Here is a 17641-nt window from a genome sequence, read left to right as displayed (position 1 = left end):
AAAATGCACCATTTTTAGCCAATTTGGACCCGTTCAGTAGGGATAAAAGGACTCTTTTAAAGATTATTAAGGGAGAAATTATGCATTATTAATAACTTATAAGTATATAAATGGATATAGCAATTTACATGTTGCTATGCTTCCTTGTTCTTTTTTTTTTTTTTAATTTTATTTTTACTTTATTTTACTTTACAATACTGTATTGGTTTTGCCATACACTGACATGACTCCACCACGGGTGTATACAAGCTCCCAATCCTGAATCCCCCTCCCACCTCCCACCCCATATCATCTCTCTGGATCATCCCCATGCACCAGCCCCAAGCATCCTGTATCCTGTATCGAACATAGACTGGCACTTCGTTTCTTACATGATAGGTTACATGTTTCAAAGCCATTCTCCCAAATCATCCCACCCTCTCCCTCTGTTCTTTTTTTTTTTTTTGAGGTGACTATTTATTGGATTTTTTTCCCTATTACTCTTTAGTCATAAAGAAAACAACCTGGAGGGGTGGGATGGGTGCGATGGAGGTTCGGGAAGGAAGAGGCATGTGACTCCTGTGGCTGACTCATGCTGATGTACAGCAGAAACCAACACAATATTGCAGAGCAATTACCCTCCAATTAAAAATAAGCAGATTTGAAGGGAATTTAAAAACTAGTAAAGGAAACAGCCCAGGAGGTGTATCCTTTATGTAAGCGTAAAAATACAATATCCAGGGCTTTGCTACACTACTTTTTCTTATTTCTTAATTTTCCATAAGTGTGTATCTTTGATATTGAATTCAAGTAACCCAATTCATTGTGATGTCAAAAATATAAATTTATGATTTAAAGACATTAATTTGGGAAAATAACATGGTACAGTGTTAGAAATGAGTACAGTAAGATTAATTGCCCCCATGCATTTGAAGATTCCTGTTACTAGTAAGGAACTTCCTGGTGGCTCAGATGGTAGAGCACCTGTCTATAATGCAGGAGACCCAGGTTCAAGCCCTGGGTTGGGAAGATCCCCTGGAGAAGGAAGAGGGAGTGCAGGTCCATGCTTGTCACAGATAAGACAAAAAGTCAGTCAGGATTTTAAAGATTATTGTATGCACATTTTAAGAATTTTAATGTTCCAGTAATGTAATAATTTCAGCTATGGTATTCTTTTTGTTTTTCTCTATTTTCATCAGGTCTTAGAAGGAAAACCCATCTATGTTGATTGTTTTGGCAACCTGGTGCCATTAACCAAGAGTGGCCAACATCATATATTCAGTTTTTTTGCCTTCAAAGAAAACAGACTTCCTCTGTTTGTCAAGGTAATATATACATGGAATTTGGGGATGTGTTTTATTCAGCATCAAGTAAGGCTTTGATTTCCTTTGGTAGAAGAGAATATTTGCTTTTCAATCATTTCTAATGATTTTTTAAAGTATTTCTATAAAATTTTAAACTCCTAAAAACTATTTTTTAAAATTTCAGATTCAACCTTGATTTTTAGTTATAGGCTAAGAATGAGGGACAGATTGCCTACTGATTAATTAGGAAAACTGGTCATTCTTTTCCAAATTTTAAGAGAAGCCTCTTTAACTGTTATTTCTTTTAAATATTTGTGCTTAAATATTTTTGATATATGAACTTCACAAGTGTGGAGACCAAAAAGAGTTCTTAGTGACAAATTTTTATAGTAAAAGCTCTTAAAAGACCCAGTTAATCTATCAAGAAATTATCCCAGGTAGAGCAATAGACTGGATATACGTTCATAAATTCATTCAATAAACATTTGTGGAGACACTTCAATGTACCATGAATTTGGTGTCCCTGTTTAGGAATGTTAATCTAGGTTAGGAATTTATCATATTTAACATATGCAATTTATCATAATTTAACATATGCAAGTTGCATTTTAGATACCAGTTCTGAAGAGAACAAAAATGAGTATGAGGGAGAGATTCATGAAATAAAAGGAAATAATAATTCTATTTAAGTTTTAGTGTCTGTTTTCTCAAGATCTCTACTGAAAGCCTTCATTGTGCCATTTCTGGTTCAGTGGTTTTCCTGATTAAAGATAGGTTCTTCTAAGGGGTATTGGATCCATTTACTATAAACAGCTATGTAATTATGCTAATATTTGATATTGTTAGTGGGCAAAAGTTTTCAAATACAAAAATAGGAAAATGACTTAAATATTTCTCTAAAGATGTACAAATGACCAATAAACACATGAAATGATGTTTAACAGCAGAGAAATTCAAATTCAAACCACTATGAGATACCACTCAGTACTCATTAGGATGGCTATTATCAAAAACAAAATAAAATAGCAAATATTGGCAAGGACATGGAGAAATGGGGACCCTGATGCCTTGCTGGAAGGAAAGTAAAATGGTGTAGCCATTCCATACTGTGGAAAATAGTATGGCAGTTCCTCAAAAAGTTAAAACATAGAATTAGCATATCATCCAACAATTCCCCAAAAATTGAAAGCAGGGACTCAACCAGTTACTTGCAGTGTTCATAGCAGCATTATTCCCAATAGTCAAAAAGTGGAAATATTCTAAGTGTCCATCAACAGATGAATGGATATACAAAATGTGATATATGCATACCATGTAATATTATTCAGCCTTAAAATGAGTAAAATTAGCCAGACACCAAAAGACAAATGTATGTTTCCTCTTACATGAGATACCTAGAGTTGTCAACTAGTTAGAAAATAGAATAGTGGTTACCAGGATATGGGAGAAGGAAGGAATAGAAAATTATTGTTTTATGGAAACAGTTTCAGTCTGTGAAGGTGAAAACATTCTGAAGATGCATGGTGGTAATGAATGTACAACAATGTGTATGTACTTAATGCTAGTAAACTATACACATAAAAAATGGTTGAAATGATGTTTTATGTACAGTTTAACACAATTTTTAAAAAAATGAAATTCTGGTATATATTGCAATGTGAATGAATCTTAATAATATTATGCAACCTGAAATAACAGATACAAATGAACAAAGATTGTATAACTCTGTCTATACAAGGTACCTAGAACAAGCAAATTTATAGGGACAGAAAGTTAAGTAGAGGCTATTAGGTGCTGGAGAGAGAGGAGAATGGGGAGTAATTGCTTAATGGTGTAATGTTGCTGTTTGGGATGATGGGAAATTCTGCACAGTAGTGATAATCACATAACTTTGCGAATGAGCTTCATGCCACTGAGTTGTATGCAGAACAATGGTAAGAGTAGAAATGGAAATGGTGAGTTTTGTGTTACATATACTTTACCACAATTTTTAAAAAGCTGAATGATTTTTTAAATCGTTCTAAATGATAATGGGAAAGGGGGAAAGGAACACTTCCAAATCCTCACCTAACATTACCAAGTGAATTTTACTTTTCTCTGGTTGTTTTGAGTGTCATCTCACTAAAGTAAACAGTGTGTGTCACACGTGAGTGAAGCATGTATGCCTTTCTTGTTCAAGGTACGTGATACGACTCAGGAACCTTGCGGACGACTATCATTTATGAAAGAGCCAAAATCTACAAGAGGCCTGGTGCACCAAGCTATTTGCAACTTAAACATCACCCTGCCAGTTTATACGAAGGTATTATAATCTGCTGTAGTGCAATTCAGGCCATAGAGGATTTGATTTTCAATCCCTTTAGAATAGATACAGGCAAAGACGCTGAATGCAACCATGTATAATAGTCATTTTTGATACCCTGTCCAATTTGTGATTTTCCATTTAAGTAAGGAAAAAAGTAGCTCTACCTTATTTTGCATGAAATTCACTTTGATGGAAAAGTTTCTATAAATATGTATTGGATATGGAAGAGAGAAGATTTCAATGTAAGATGTAACCTTTTGGGCTGATTTTGAACATGAAATTATTCACTTTGCCTTCCTTATTGTTATTATGCACCCTCCTGGCACCATGCTAGTAGTGCTTTCGGCCCTCCCAAAACATTATGAGTCTGTTAGCTTCTGTTTACTGCCAGTTCACAGGTGGATTATGTATTATGAAATTCAGAGCAACTTCAGGGTATTTTACCTTGTTGCTAAAATAATTATGTGTTCATTTTGTAACCTGTACTATCTGGGGAGCATCAGATTCATTTTTCCAACTATTTTAACATGATTAGTATACAAAATACTCACATGTTATAGGAATAGATTTGAAACATTGTTGAAAGGAAAATTAATACTTGACTCAAATCTACTAGAAGTTTTTCTTTCTCGTCAAACTTCTCCTCTTTACAGAATTCCTTGATTACGCTGATAAAATCAAAGAAAACTAGGGAATAGATTAAATGTTGGGAAAAGCTTCTTTTATTTTTTGAAAAATTTTGACCAGTATTCCTTTTTAATGGAAAGTTCCCATGTGGCAATTTATAGAAGGTTATAGCAAGTTGTCAGAGTGTATTTTAGAGGCTGAGAAGTGGGATTCTAGCAGGTGAGACTTGGAGGAGAGGTGAAAAGTGAAAGTGAATGTCGCTCAGTCGAGTCCGACTCTTTGCGACCCCATGGATTCTACAGTCCATGGAATTCTCCAGGCCAGAATACTGAAGTGGGTAGCCTTTCTCTCCTTCAGGGGATCTGCCCAACCCAGGGATCGAACCCAGGTCTCCCTCATTGCAGGGGGATTCTTTATCTACTGAGCCACAAGGGAAGCCCAGGAGGAGAGGTAGAAACATATTTAAAATCCTAAATCTTAACTCCATGAAACAGAACATTTTCTATGTTTATTTTCATTCACCATTTTTCATGATTAATTATTCTTACAAATTAGAACTCGGTCACATAGAGAAAACTATGTAGCATCGTATTTAACACTAAGTTCTTATTTAATGATCAAAATGAAATACTAGAATCTGCATATGTAAATTTACATGTTATTACATGTTATTACAAGAATTAAAATACAGCGGTAGGGATATGCATCCAAGTAACTGTTACCTAATAGCATTCCAGTGGTAAAGAATGTACTTTGGGGGTTGTAAGCTGAGCACTTTTGAATCACTGAAGCAGAATGCCAAATAAGAACCACAGAGAAATATGTAAATGCTGGGGCAATCCATCTGAGTGATGTGTAAAGATGAATGAGCTTTGTCTCTGATTCAAATGAGCTTTCACTATGCTATAAAAGAAAGCATTTAGTTCATTATTCCTTTTTGTATCTAAGTCAAGATATATCCGGCACAGTTATTAATTCTATGATGGTCCAGGACAGCTCTCCATTTAGTAACTAAAACAAAAAGAAAACATTGACAAACATGGTAGAGTTTAGATATATTTTAGAACAGAGTAGCTCTTTATTACAAGAGAACTCCTAAGTATTGCCTGTGTATTGAAAATATCTTCAATGCATGTTCATTTGTGGCTTTTAACATGTTTAATCAATACCTGTAATGGCTGAGATATTCAGTTCAGTCAGTTCCGTTGCTTAGTTGTGTCTGACTCTTTGTGACCCCATGGACTGCAGCATGCCAGGCTTCCCTGTCCTTCACCAGCTCCCGGAGTTTGCTCAAACTCATGTCCATTGAGTCGGTGATGTCACCCAGCCATCTCATCCTCTGTCATCCCCTTCTCCTCCCACCTTCAATCTTTCCCAGAGTGAGGGTCTTTTCCAATGAGCCAGTTCTTCGCATCAGGTGGCCAAAGTATTGGAGTTTCAGTTTCAGCATCAGTCCTTCCAATGAATATTCAGGACTGATTTCCTTTAGGATGGACTGGTTGGATCTCCTTGCTGTCCAAGGGACTCTCAAGTGTCTTCTCCAATACCACAGTTCAAAAGCATCAAGATATTATGCTGAAATATTATCATCACCATTTCTGTAGACATATGCCATCAAATCCACGAAATGTCACACTTTGTGGCTGCTGGTAACCTATATCTGAAATGAGTACATTTATAATATTAGTTCTTTTGTCTAATAGATTAGTATATTTATAATTTTGGTTCTTTTGTCTTTTGAATCTCTAGATGTTTGCATTTAAATCAATCTTCTTTAATTTTTGTGCTTGTTTTCTGTAAACTGTTAGTAAGAAAAAATATGTGAATGCTAACTGAAAATATGTGAATGCTTGCCTGTTGATGTTTATTGTCAGGGTATTTAGTCTTGTCTTTTCTTCTAAATACTCTCTACTCTTCCTGCTCTCTTTCTCCATCTTGCATGGCATCTTGGGGTGGCCAGGAATCAGAGTCAGATCAAGAACAGGAAGAAGAGGTAATTATATGGTGTTGTTGCTTGTTAATGGCTGTGTCATTGCTGTAACCACTGATAAGAGCACATGATTAACAGAGAATGGTTAGACAATTGTTTTTAGTAATTGAAGGGTCACAATTTTACTTAACTTCCCTGAGCCTGTTTTCTCATGTTATGGACTGATTTCATAGGACACTAAGACTTCTCTACAAATTATTACCTGTCTGTGCAATAATACAGATTTCTCTACCAGTTACTGAAAATCAAACCACAATCTCAGTGGTTCTCAAAGGTTGGTCAGGAGATGCCAGGAGGCTAAAACTGTTTCCTTAGTACTGAGTCATCATTTGCCTTTTAGCCCCCATATCCTCACAAGCTACACAGAAGTATTCCAGAGGCTGCATTGCATATGATGACATTATCACCCCGACACTATGGAACGTGTGCTTGTTTACACTTGGGTTCTTGTATTTTCTCAGCTTTCATTTATAATACAGATACATGTTTATATATATTAAACATAAGCAAAAATTCTTCAGACTCCCCAGTATTTTTTTAGGAGTATAAAGGGAGTCTTAAGAACAAAAAGTTTGAGAACCACTGAAATCAAAAGGAGCATATAGTTCATCCATTTTACTATACTAATATTATAATGCAGAACTCTACTAATAATGAGCACTTCTTATAAGGTAGACACTTTATTAAGTATTCCACATATCCCATGAACAGTGATCTCACAGACATGCTAAAAGATGTATGTTGTCATACCATAGGTGCTATATGACAGAGGAAAAAAATGAGTCTTAGAGCGGTTACCTTGAATAAATAGCCATTTGAATTATACCTGCTTTGATAGTCAAAGAAAGTATATGTTTGTTTTCCTAATAAAGATCTGGAAATGCCTAAGCATTATAGAAACAAAAGAAATTATTGAAAAAGTTCTTATACTTAATTAACGTATTGCTTCATATCTCTAAGACAGACAAATGGAATTGTTATTTGTTTCACATAAATGTTTTCAAATATACCAGTTTTATTTTTTAATGTTATTCTGATGGATTTGAAATACAAAACCATAAAGAAAAACATAATAAATACCCTTGTGCTCACCAGCTTAAAATTTAAGGCCTTTATCTGTTCAGAGACTACCCATCAATTCCCTTCTTTATTCATACCAGCCGTGGAGCAGGATGAGAGGGGTAATTATAGACTCCTTGTCCTACCGTGTATGACCAGATGCACAATAAACTTACAAGACTGAAGCCATGCTTACCCTCAAGTGTACAGTCACTCTTTGCCTCACATATTCAGTTTCCCTTCTGTAGCTGATGACTCGATCCCCAGGCTGGTCAAAATGACACCTACATACTTTGTTGAGAGAGCAACACAATTATGAAACCAGCTTTGTTATTATATCCAAATGAGTTTTTGTCTTAGGCTTACGATTTTCTATTGAATATTTTCAGGAGTGCAATAGATCTAGTTTGTGTTATTTTGGGGATTTGGAATTCTGTCTTGTAACTAACAATGAAACTGTTTCTATAGAACATATCACCCTGGCATGTTCTTTGCTTTTTCTCAACTAAATTGACACTTACTGTTTTATACCTACTTCACTTTTTTTTTTTTCCTGGCCCTTTTCTCTAATATGTATTTCTAACAGCAAACACCTCTAGGTTGTATCTTCCCAAAGAAACATGTTGGGAAGGACTTTCTACCCATAGAGTCTAGAAAGCAGATTTGTTTTTTCCAAAGTTAGGATAAGAATCAAAGACACTCTTGGGGAAGTACTGTAGCAAATTACTCTGACCTTCCTATAGCTTATGGTGTCTCCCATGTTTATAATTATGATAGAGTTTATTGTGTACATCGGGGATGTGGGGCACAACACTATTTGTAACCATTCAATTTATGTATCTTTTCTTTCAGATCGATATGACATCAGAAAAAAGTAAGATTTCAAATAAAACTGAGTTTGTTTGAAAGCTGGCTACAATAAAGAAAAGCATGAATTAAGATGCAAGCTAGTTGCCATTACTAACCATTATAATAATTATATTTTTATATTATCCTTATTAATCATTAATATATTTTTAGAGAAGCAGCTTGGCCAGTTAAATTATGAATATATCTAATTTGTGAGCAAATTATCAGTAAAATGCAATGATTATTCATCTAAGCATTCACTTTCTTTTGGATCCCTGTTAGCCCTGCTTTTGCTGTTATGCTTGTTTAGAAAATTACCATACCGTTTTTGTCCATTTGTTAGCATAACATTGCCATCTCATATTTTAAGCTCTGAAGTGACAGTATCACTTTTTATATCAAGCGACCCTGACATCAGTAGAGAGCTCATTACTTATGTAGGCCACACCTGCAAAAGTGATACTGTCTTAATAGTTCTCAGCTAAAGCTAGTGTTCCCCTCACACCACCCCCCGACCCCTTGCACCTCTTACTGTGGTGAAGTGTAACTGACTTCTCTAGGGCTGAGGTCTAATGGACTTTTATAAAAGTGTTCTGAAAAAATTAAGAACCAGGAAAAGCAAAAATGGAAACCTCCTGGATGAAATTACTAATCATAACAGTATGTCATAATGTCATAATAGGGCTAATTTTAAATAATGATGCAAAGCCTAAACATAATATAGTACAGAAAGAACTGATTTTTATAGACATTGAGAGAGCTATCTTAGAGCTCATCTTAGGTTTGTAACATTCAGTTAAATTTTCAGTTTGTTGGCTTGTTTCTGGTGACTAGGTTCTTGTGTGGAAGAAATTGAGTTTTTCAGGATTCTTTCTTACTCTTATGCCCCAAATGCTTTAGAAAAAAAATCTGATTTTTAATGTTTATTCATCTAAAGATTTATTTTGATTCACTGTATTTCAGAGTACTATTCCTGAGAGGAGAAAACTTAGAAGTATGTTTAATATGGTCCTTAGGCCCAATGCAGTAATCTTTGGACTTTCCCTGCCTTTCTTGAAGTCCTAGCACAATGTAATTTACTGCTAAGGTTTTGAAATACTTTTAATTAAGAGTCTCCTTACCCTCTTAAATATAAGGGTTAAGATCATGATGTAAGATACAAGCTAGTTGCCATTATTAACCACTATTACTAACCACCATAAATCTTTGTTTAAGACTAGCATATTTAAAATTTTGGATGTTTTCATTGTTTTATATCTGAACAAATCTGTATTAATATAAGTTAAATGTATCTTTATATATGCATTTCACAGAGTATATCTCAACAAATATTCTCTCAAGAGAAGGCACTTATGTTTATAAAAAATTTTACATTATTATTGATTTCATTAATTCCTTTTTATAAAGAGATTTTATTATTCCTCTTTTTTCTTTGGTACTAATGTTTATTTAAATGACCCTTTATTCCTTGGATACAAGCCTATAGGAATTAAAAATTCATCCATCTGGCTCAATCATTTAAAAAAAAAAGGTTACTATATTGATATAGTGCCATTAATCCTCCTGAATGAATCAAGGTATTGTGACTGTTTAAAAATTTTCAAATATAGGCTTACACTTGGCCTCCCTTTTCGGGGGGCTACACTGTGCAGCATGTGGGATCTTAGTTCCCCAACCAGGGATCAAATGCTTATCCCCTGTAGTGGAAGCTCTTAACCACTGAACTGCCAGGGACATCCCATGTTTGACTTTCTTTTAGTGTAAAAACAATCATAAAATAATCTTCATCCAGGTATGAAATAATCTTCAAAGAAGAGCTCTGTTGAAAGGGCTTTTTGAACTAAGGTCTTTTCCTGAGTAAATTCTAAAAGAGTTTGAGTTTTCCTCCTTGCTTTAATGGATGCAGGCACCCACTACCCATGCCTCAAGCATACTGCATTGAGCATCTTGCATATGGACTTTTAAGGAAATAACTATGCTTCACCACAGTCGTTTTCCGCATTTGTTCTAATTTCTCACCATCTTCCCGCCCGTGCATCTCCGCAAGGCTGCCTCTCCCACCAGTTTTAGTGCACCTTTGCTTTGCATGGAAATAACTTGGCTTACATAAACTGTGCGTGTGTCCCGTGTGACTGTCTCTGATTTGGGTTGCCATGCATCACATTTTGACTTTGGACTCACATATAAGTTTAATCACAATCGTTTTTGTTGTTTTTCTTTCCTTTCCTTTCTTTCCCTCCTTGGTCTGTCCATTATGTGTCTAAGCAAGGAGGTTGCTCCAAGGAAAGGACCATGCCTCTCAGCACAAGACTGTCTGTTTCACTGTTAGGTGTGAATTTCCCTTAGATGAAATGCCGGTGTGCAGCTGATTCAGATATATTTTATACAGTCATTGTATCTTGGCAGAACTAAACATGCTGCGTTCCAGATTTTTCTATGATTAAATAATGTATATACATCATTAGGACGTATTCTGAGTTTGCTACTACTGGCTTTCTCCTAGAGGAAATCAACTATCTGCGATTTCTAATGCTTTTTTCCTTTTTTTCCCATATTCATTTTTTTTCGACATTGATCTGTAACATCTGAACAATCTTGAGATATCTCTGTGTAATTTCACTGCGTTCGTTCTTTGTTTTGTGATTGTGTGTGTGTGTCTTGATTATTTGTTAAAGCTTTGTTATATGTGTGGATGTGCTACAAGTGAGAAAATTAAGCAAGTTATTTCCTGCTCATTTTTCCTTTTCAGTTTTTTTTCCGTTAGCCTTGCTTTGCTTTTGTATCCTGAGACCTTGTGGATCCACCATTCCCAGCCCATTTTGTTGTCCCTCCCGCCACGACAGGAAAAGACACTGTGTCGTTTCAGTCCTGATTACATTTGCCAATATCTTTTTTGATTTCCATTTTACTTTCGATGTTTTTCCATTCACATCAAAGATGATGAGACAGAATCTACAGAAACATCTGTCCTGAAAAGTCACCTGGTTAATGAAGTTCCTGTCCTGGCAAGTCCGGACTTGCTCTCTGAAGTTTCTGAGATGAAACAAGATTTGATCAAAATGACCGCCATCTTGACCACAGATGGATCTGATAGGGCAGGTTCCATCAAAGTGAAGGAGCTGGTGAAGGCTGCCGAGGAAGAGCCAGGGGAGCCCTTTGAAATTGTTGAAAGAGTTAAAGAGGACTTAGAGAAGGTGAATGAAATCCTGCGAAGCGGAACCTGCACAGGAGATGAAGGCAGTGTGCCGACGTCTCAGCCAGAGAAAGAGTTAGAGGAGGAGGAGTGGGTCATTGTCAGTGAGGAGGAGATAGAGGAGGCTAAGCAAAAAGCATCTTCAGAGATCACCGAATACCCATGTGTAGAAGTTAGACTAGATAAAGAGACCAAAGCAGAAGTAGAGAAAGACTCAACGGGGCTAGTGAACTACCTTACTGAGGATCTGAATTCCTACGTGCCTCCTCACGAAGAGCAGCCCCAGAAGGAGCGAGGTATGGTAGGGGAGAAGCGTGAGGCTCAGGGTCCCAGCAGCCGCTCAGAAAGCGAAGGCAAGGATGCACCCTCAGAGGAGACAGAGAGTACACAGAAACAGCCCAAACCAAGCCTGGGGATAAAGAAGCCGGTGAGAAGGAAATTAAAGGAGAAACAAAAGCAGAAGGAGGACAGCTCACAAGCTAGTGCAGAAAAAACAGAACTTAAAAAAGGGAGTTCAGAAGAGTCATTAGATGAAGACACAGGTTCAGCCCCCGAGCCTCTTCCCGCTGTAAAAGCTACGTCGCCTTTGATAGAGGAAACGCCCATTGGTTCCATAAAGGACAAGGTGAAGGCCCTTCAGAAACGAGTGGAAGATGAACAGAAAGGTCGAAGCAAGTTGCCTGTCAGAGTCAAAGGCAAAGAGGATGTGCCGAAAAAGCTACCACAAAGGACACATTTGGCTGCATCCCCCTCTCTGAAGTCAGAGAGGCATGCGCCAGCATCCGCCTCCTCTAGAACAGAAAGACACACTTCTCTTTCCTCCTCTGCCAAAACAGAAAGACACCCTCCGCTATCACCGTCGAGTAAGAACGAGAAACACTCACCCGTGTCACCCTCCGCGAAAACTGAAAGGCACTCTCCTGTGTCCTCCTCAAGTAAAACTGAGAAACTCTCCCCCGTGTCACCCTCGACCAAAACTGAAAGGCACTCTCCTGTGTCCTCTTCTGCAAAAACAGAAAGACACCCACCTGTTTCGCCGTCAGGTAAGACAGATAAACGCCCCCCTGGATCTCCCTCTGGGAGAGCCGAGAAACATCCGCCAGTGTCTCCTGGCAGAACAGAGAAACGCTTGCCGGTGGCACCCGCTGGAAGGGTGGAAAAGCATTCTCCTGCCTCAAGCTCCGGGAAAACTGAGAAGCTCCTGCCAGTGTCACCTTCTGGGAAAACAGACAGACAACCACCTGTCTCCCCCACCTCAAAAACAGAAAGAATCGAGGAGACCATGTCTGTTCGGGAGCTGATGAAAGCTTTCCAGTCAGGTCAGGACCCATCGAAACACAAGACCGGACTCTTTGAGCACAAATCTGCAAAACAAAAACAGCCACAAGAAAAAGGCAGAGGTCGGCTAGAAAAAGAAAAGGGGCCGATAGTAACCCCAAGAGAAGCGCAGAAAACGGAGAGTCAGACAATCAAACGAGGCCAGAGGTTCCTGGTCACGGGACTCTCAGAACCCAGAAGAGCAGTCCGTGCTTCCTCCACAGGGTTTAAGAGGGAAGATGGGGCTGGAGAAAAGGAGAAATCTCTGAACCACAAAACACCCGAACCTGTTCAGCCAGTGCCTGAAGAAGAAAGCCATAAAGATAGCGAAGTCCCCAAAGAAAAGCTGGCTGACGGCCAGGGAGACATGGACCTCCAGATCAGCCCAGACCGGAAGACCTCCACGGACTTTTCTGACGTCATTAAGCAAGAACTGGAAGACAATGACAAATACCAGCAGTTCCGTATGAGTGAGGAGCCTGAGAAGGCACAGCTTCACTTAGACCAAGTGCTTACTAGTCCTTTCAACACGACATTTCCACTAGATTACATGAAAGATGAGTTCCTCCCAGCCCTGTCTTTGCAGAGTGGTGCTTTACAGGGCAGTTCTGAGAGCCTGAAGCCCGAAGGGGTGGCAGATTCTCCGTGTGGCAGCCTGATGGAAGGGACCCCTCAGATTAGTTCAGAGGAAAGCTATAAGCATGAGGGCCTAGCCGAGACCCCCGAGACAAGCCCAGAGAGCCTTTCCTTCTCGCCAAAGAAAAGTGAGGAGCAGATTGGGGAAACACACGAAACTACCCAGTTAGAAACAGCACCGGAAAGTCATTCCGAAAAAGGACATCCCTCAACCAAAGATGTTGCTGATGGTTCTGAAGGGCAAGGCGCTGCAGTCACCCAGGCAGCAGAGTCCTCTGCTGAGTGTCAGCTGACAGAGACCACCCCAGACCCTTCCAAAGACATGTGCCCCCCACAAGAAGGCGACAGCCTTGGTGGTCAGAGTGTATCACTAGCAAAAGAAACAGCCGAAGGATTGACTGAGGAAGCGACCTGTGACGAAGCTCTGCTTGCACACATTAGTCCATCCCACGAGCCGCAAACTGATACCGAAGCTCAGGAATCCACAGCCACCAAGCCCTCAGAGGAGGCAGAGGCCTCGCCGTTGTCTGAGGCTGCTGTAAAGGCAGGCTCAGGGACTGAATCAAAGCCCCAGGCAGCCATTAGAAGTCCACAAGGGTTAGAACTCGCACTCCCTAGCCGCGAGAGTGAGGTTTTCAGCCCCGGGGCTGATGAGTCCTTCGCTGTGAGCCACAAAGACTCCCTGGAGGCCAGCCCTGTGCTGGAAGATAACTCCTCACACAAAACTCCCGATTCTCTGGAACCGAGTCCTCTGAAGGAATCCCCTTGCCGTGACTCTCTTGAAAGCAGCCCCGTTGAACCAAAGATGAAGGCTGGAATTCTCCCAAGTCACTTTCCTCTTCCCTCAGCTGTTGCCAAGACCGAGCTCTTCACGGAAGTGGCCTCTGTGCGGTCCCGGCTGCTCCGAGACCCCGACGGCAGTGCTGAGGATGACAGCCTCGAGCAGACATCACTCATGGAGAGCTCCGGGAAGAGCCCCCTTTCCCCAGACACCCCCAGCTCCGAAGAAGTTAGCTACGAGGTCACGCCCAAAACCACAGACACACCAAAACCAGCTGTGATTCCCGAATGTGCGGAGGAGGACGACTCAGAAAATGGGGAGAAAAAGAGGTTCACACCAGAAGAGGAAATGTTTAAGATGGTAACCAAAGTGAAAACGTTTGATGAACTTGAGCAAGAAGCAAAGCAGAAAAGGGACTACAAAAGGGAACCCAAGCAGGAAGAATCTTCTTCATCCTCTGATGCAGATGTTGACTGTTCAGCAGACACGGATGAACCAAAACACACAGAGAGTGTTGAGGATGAAAGTGACGCTCCCGTGGTAGTAACAACAGAGGGCAGGAAGGCTTCCTCCTCCTCAGAAAGTGAACCTGAGTTGACACAGCTGAAGAAAGGTGCTGACTCAGGTCTCTTGGCAGAGCCAGTTATTCGAGTGCAGCCTCCTTCCCCACTTCCATCCAGCATAGACTCAAATTCCAGTCCTGAAGAAATACAATTCCAGCCCATCGTTTCCAAGCAATACACTTTTAAGATGAATGGAGATGCTCAGGAAGATTCAGATAAATCAGAAGAAGAAAAAGATTATAAATCTCGCTTACCTGAAGACAGTCACGCTCTTCCCACTGATGGACCAGAGATATCTTATGATGATCTGGATGGAGATACTTATCAACCAAAACTTTGTGATAGCCTTGGGTATGAGATTGGGAGTCCTGTCAACTCAGCCGCTCCTGTCTCTTCAGGTCTCCGCAGTTCCCCTGACGACGATGTCAGTGAGCAGCTAGTTATCCATAAGGAATCACTAGTCCTCCAAGACGCTGGTGAGAAAGACCTAGAAGAAGAGCTTGATGTTCCTGGAGTCGAATCTCCACAAGGAGATCCCCCCAGTGAAGGCTCTCCATCTTTCTCCTCTTTACCTCTTTGTCCAGCATCTGAAGCAAAAGAATTAGATGAAGACATGGTCTCTACAGCTTCTGCTACAGAAATGGAGGTCACAAAAACTGACCAAGCTTTTGAGAGCTTACCAGAGGACTGTTCCATTCAAGATTCACTCATTACTACTCAAACTGATAGATCATCCTTGGATGTTCCGGTGTCAGACCCAACAGAGACGGATGAAATCTATGATCCTCAAGTCATAAGCCCATATGAAAATGTTCCTTCTCAATCTTTTTTCTCTGGTGAAGAAAGCAAAACCCAAACAGATACAAGACACACAAGTTTTCATTCCTCTGAAGAGTATTCTGTTACCATCACATCCTCTGTTGAAGGTGTAGTAGAGACAAGCTCCTCTGATAAAACTGTTTCAAGTAAAGAAGCTAATTTTGAGGACCAGGTCTTGGAAGTAGAATCCAAGCAAGAGAGTACCTTGCAGGCAGTACAGTCAGATGGAGCCTCCTCATCTTTGGAGCCAACTGTACCAAAAACATCAACAGTTGTCAGTGAACAGATAAGCAAAGTCATTATCACAAAAACGGATGTGGATTCTGATTCCTGGAGTGAAATCCGTGAGGATGACGAAGCCTTTGAGGCTCGAGTGAAAGAGGAAGAGCAGAAGATATTTGGTTTGATGGTAGACAGACAGTCGCAAGGTACCACCCCTGACACCACTCCTGCTAGGACCCCAACTGAAGAGGGGACCCCAACCAGCGAGCAAAATCCATTTCTCTTTCAGGAAGGAAAATTGTTTGAGATGACCCGAAGTGGTGCCATTGATATGACCAAAAGATCCTATGCCGACGAAAGCTTTCACTTTTTCCAAATTGGGCAAGAATCCAGGGAAGAGACTCTCTCACAAGACATGAAAGACGGGGGTACAGGTCCTGAGGCCCCACAGGTGAAGACATCAGCTGAGTCATTAACACTCTCAGAATCCAAAGAAACAGTGGATGATGAAGCAGAGTTACTCCCTGATGACCTGAGTGAGGAGGTAGAAGAAATACACACTTCAGATACCCCACTTAGCTCCCAGATAGACATTTCAGCCTCCATAGAAACATCCATGAAAGAGGCTGCTTCTACAGGGCTTGAGGACCTACCCACCAGGCAAATGGGTGATTCCCTTCCTCTGTCCAGCGTGAAGCAGACCGCTTGCCCTGACTTCCCTGAACAAGTTGTACAAGTTCAGTTAGATTTTCCCACAGTCACTGGGTCTGTATATTCAGATCGGGGTGATGATTCTCCCGATTCCTCCCCAGAGGAACAGAAATCAGTCATTGAAATCCCTACTGCACCCATGGAGAATGTGCCTTCTACTGAGAGCAAATCCAAAATCCCTGTAAGGACTATCCCCACTTCAACCTCAATACCTCCGTCGGCGGAATATGAGAGTTCCCTTTCTGAAGATTTTCTACCCGGCCTGGATGAGGAAAGTAAAGAAGATGAAGCAAAACCAAAGTCTAAAATCCCTGTGAAAGCACCTGCCCAAAGAGTGGAGCAGCAACCTTCACATCTAGACTCACCTCTAAAGAAGACAGATGGTCCCCAGGGACAGGACTTGACAAGCAGCGCACCAGATGATAGAAGCAAATCTGAATCTGATGCCAGTTTGGACGTGAAGACCAAATGTCCAGTAGAAACTAGAAGTTACATTGAGACAGAAACAGAATGCACAGGTGAGGAAGAGGAGCTTGAGTTAGAATCAGAGGAAGGGGCCACAAGACCAAAGATATTTGCATCCCGATTGCCAGTAAAGAGCAAAAGCACCACATCTTCCTGCAGGGGGCCCACAAGCCCCACAAAAGATAATAAGGAGCATTTCTTTGATCTTTACAGGAACTCCATAGAATTCTTTGAGGAGATTAGTGATGAAGCTTCCAAGTTAGTGGATAGACTCACACAGTCAGAAAGGGAGCAAGATTTAGTTTCAGATGATGAAAGTAGTAGTGCCCTGGAAGTTTCAGTAATTGAAAACCTGCCACCTGTTGAGACCGAGAACTCAATTCCTGAGGACATCTTTGACACAAGGCCCATTTGGGATGAGTCCATTGAGACTCTGATTGAACGCATCCCTGATGAAAATGGCCATGACCGTGCTGAAGGTATTTGCCAGCCACTGGGATTCCCTGGGCTACGCATGTCATAAATTTGATATAGTTTTTTTTTTTTTTTTTTGTATGTCTGTTTTATTTGGTGATTTGTGTCTCATTTCCTTTAAGCTTTCTGTAGTGGTTACTATGTTTGTGTAAGCCCTTTGTGTTTTGTGCTTTCTCTGTATACTCTTGTCCGTGGAAACAATCTCAAGATTGAGTAATGAGAATGCTTATGGAAAACATAAACATGATCGGCAGGCAACCAGGATCTTGCCTTTTCTCTAGCCGCTGCACGTGAGGCCATGCAAGTTTTGAGTTTTGTTGTTCTGACTTTCCAGGCTTAGCCTCAAG

The 17641-nt window shown here is 40.2% G+C and overlaps 1 protein-coding gene and 1 non-coding gene across 12 annotated transcripts in view; both read left to right on the top strand.

Moving 5' to 3' along the window:
* ANK2 (ankyrin 2) overlaps positions 1 to 17641 on the top strand; it is a 251354-nt gene that overhangs the window by 212151 nt on the left and 21562 nt on the right. For 4 of the 11 annotated variants that reach the window (XM_040237443.1, XM_040237438.1, XM_040237437.1 and 1 more), the window contains 4 exons: positions 1179 to 1304; positions 3463 to 3585; positions 6176 to 6208; positions 8117 to 8138. In XM_040237443.1, the coding sequence (XP_040093377.1) occupies positions 1179 to 1304; positions 3463 to 3585; positions 6176 to 6208; positions 8117 to 8138 (304 nt within the window). Of the gene's footprint in view, positions 1 to 1178; positions 1305 to 3462; positions 3586 to 6175; positions 6209 to 8116; positions 8139 to 11050; positions 17300 to 17641 lie in introns of all 11 variants that reach the window. The other 7 variants (XM_040237440.1, XM_040237436.1, XM_040237439.1 and 4 more) reach the window with 2 other exon arrangements.
* Positions 937 to 1009, top strand: TRNAY-AUA. The gene has a single exon. It is a non-coding gene; the product is annotated as a tRNA-Tyr (tRNA).

The sequence above is a fragment of the Oryx dammah genome, unplaced genomic scaffold (genome assembly GCF_014754425.2).
Source record: "Oryx dammah isolate SB20612 unplaced genomic scaffold, SCBI_Odam_1.1 HiC_scaffold_3, whole genome shotgun sequence".
Lineage (NCBI taxonomy): Eukaryota > Metazoa > Chordata > Mammalia > Artiodactyla > Bovidae > Oryx > Oryx dammah.
Note: the sequence above shows the minus strand (reverse complement) of the source record. Positions and strands in the feature narration are given on the sequence as shown.